This window comes from Diaphorina citri, unplaced genomic scaffold, assembly GCF_000475195.1.
Source record: "Diaphorina citri unplaced genomic scaffold, Diaci psyllid genome assembly version 1.1 scaffold32020, whole genome shotgun sequence".
Classification (NCBI taxonomy): domain Eukaryota; kingdom Metazoa; phylum Arthropoda; class Insecta; order Hemiptera; family Psyllidae; genus Diaphorina; species Diaphorina citri.
In genome coordinates this window covers 1-653 of record NW_007409356.1, presented here as the reverse complement: position 1 = coordinate 653, position 653 = coordinate 1, and the positions used below count along the sequence as shown (strand labels likewise).

Sequence of the window (653 nt, the reverse complement as noted above, 5' to 3'; positions counted from 1 at the left end):
CTCATGAATGATGATTTGAGTGAATTACTCAAAGTTGCTCCCCCAAAGGGAGCATTGCCCCCTCTGGAGACTGTGAAGATGTGTGCCCACACAGAAGCTGAATGGGAGAGTGATAAGTTGTGGGAGGACATGATCCATGATATGAACACATCCTTATGCCCAATGAAATGTAGCATACACAGTGAGGACTGCTCACAAAGAGAACCTACTATAGCTGATAGTCTACTTGACTCGGAGTTCAGGTTCCTACTCTACCTAGCCAAACCTTATGTGAGTCTTCTAGATCATCCTGATGATAAACTACATGCAGCATCCTGGATACAAACCTTGTGTAGTATACAAGAAAAGAGCTGTCCTGGGATGAAAGGGATTCGCAATGACTACATGCAAGCCCTGTGTGGCTATCTACAGGATCTACGAATCACAGGACCCTTCCAAGATTATCCTAGTGCTACCCAACCCCTGCTTCCATTACATGAAGAAATGAAACGAATACAAGAGAAATATTCCTTTACCAATCCAGCATCATATGAAGCAAATAATTTTCTTAGAACTCAACCACCTATCAGGAATGGTGCAGTGTGTTTTCTAGCTGTCAGTGGTGAACTTCTGACAAGTAACATTTTAGATTCAGTGAATTAATGGGTAAAAAA

At 42.1% G+C, this 653-nt stretch overlaps 1 protein-coding gene across 1 annotated transcript; it reads left to right on the top strand.

Annotated features, from left to right (window-relative positions):
* Nucleotides 1-8: 8 nt before the first annotated feature.
* On the top strand, nucleotides 9-647 carry LOC113473449. The gene has a single exon (XM_026833068.1). The coding sequence runs from the start codon at nucleotides 79-81 to the stop codon at nucleotides 640-642; it is 564 nt and encodes a 187-aa protein (XP_026688869.1). The 5' UTR covers nucleotides 9-78; the 3' UTR covers nucleotides 643-647.
* The last annotated feature ends 6 nt before the right edge of the window (nucleotides 648-653 follow it).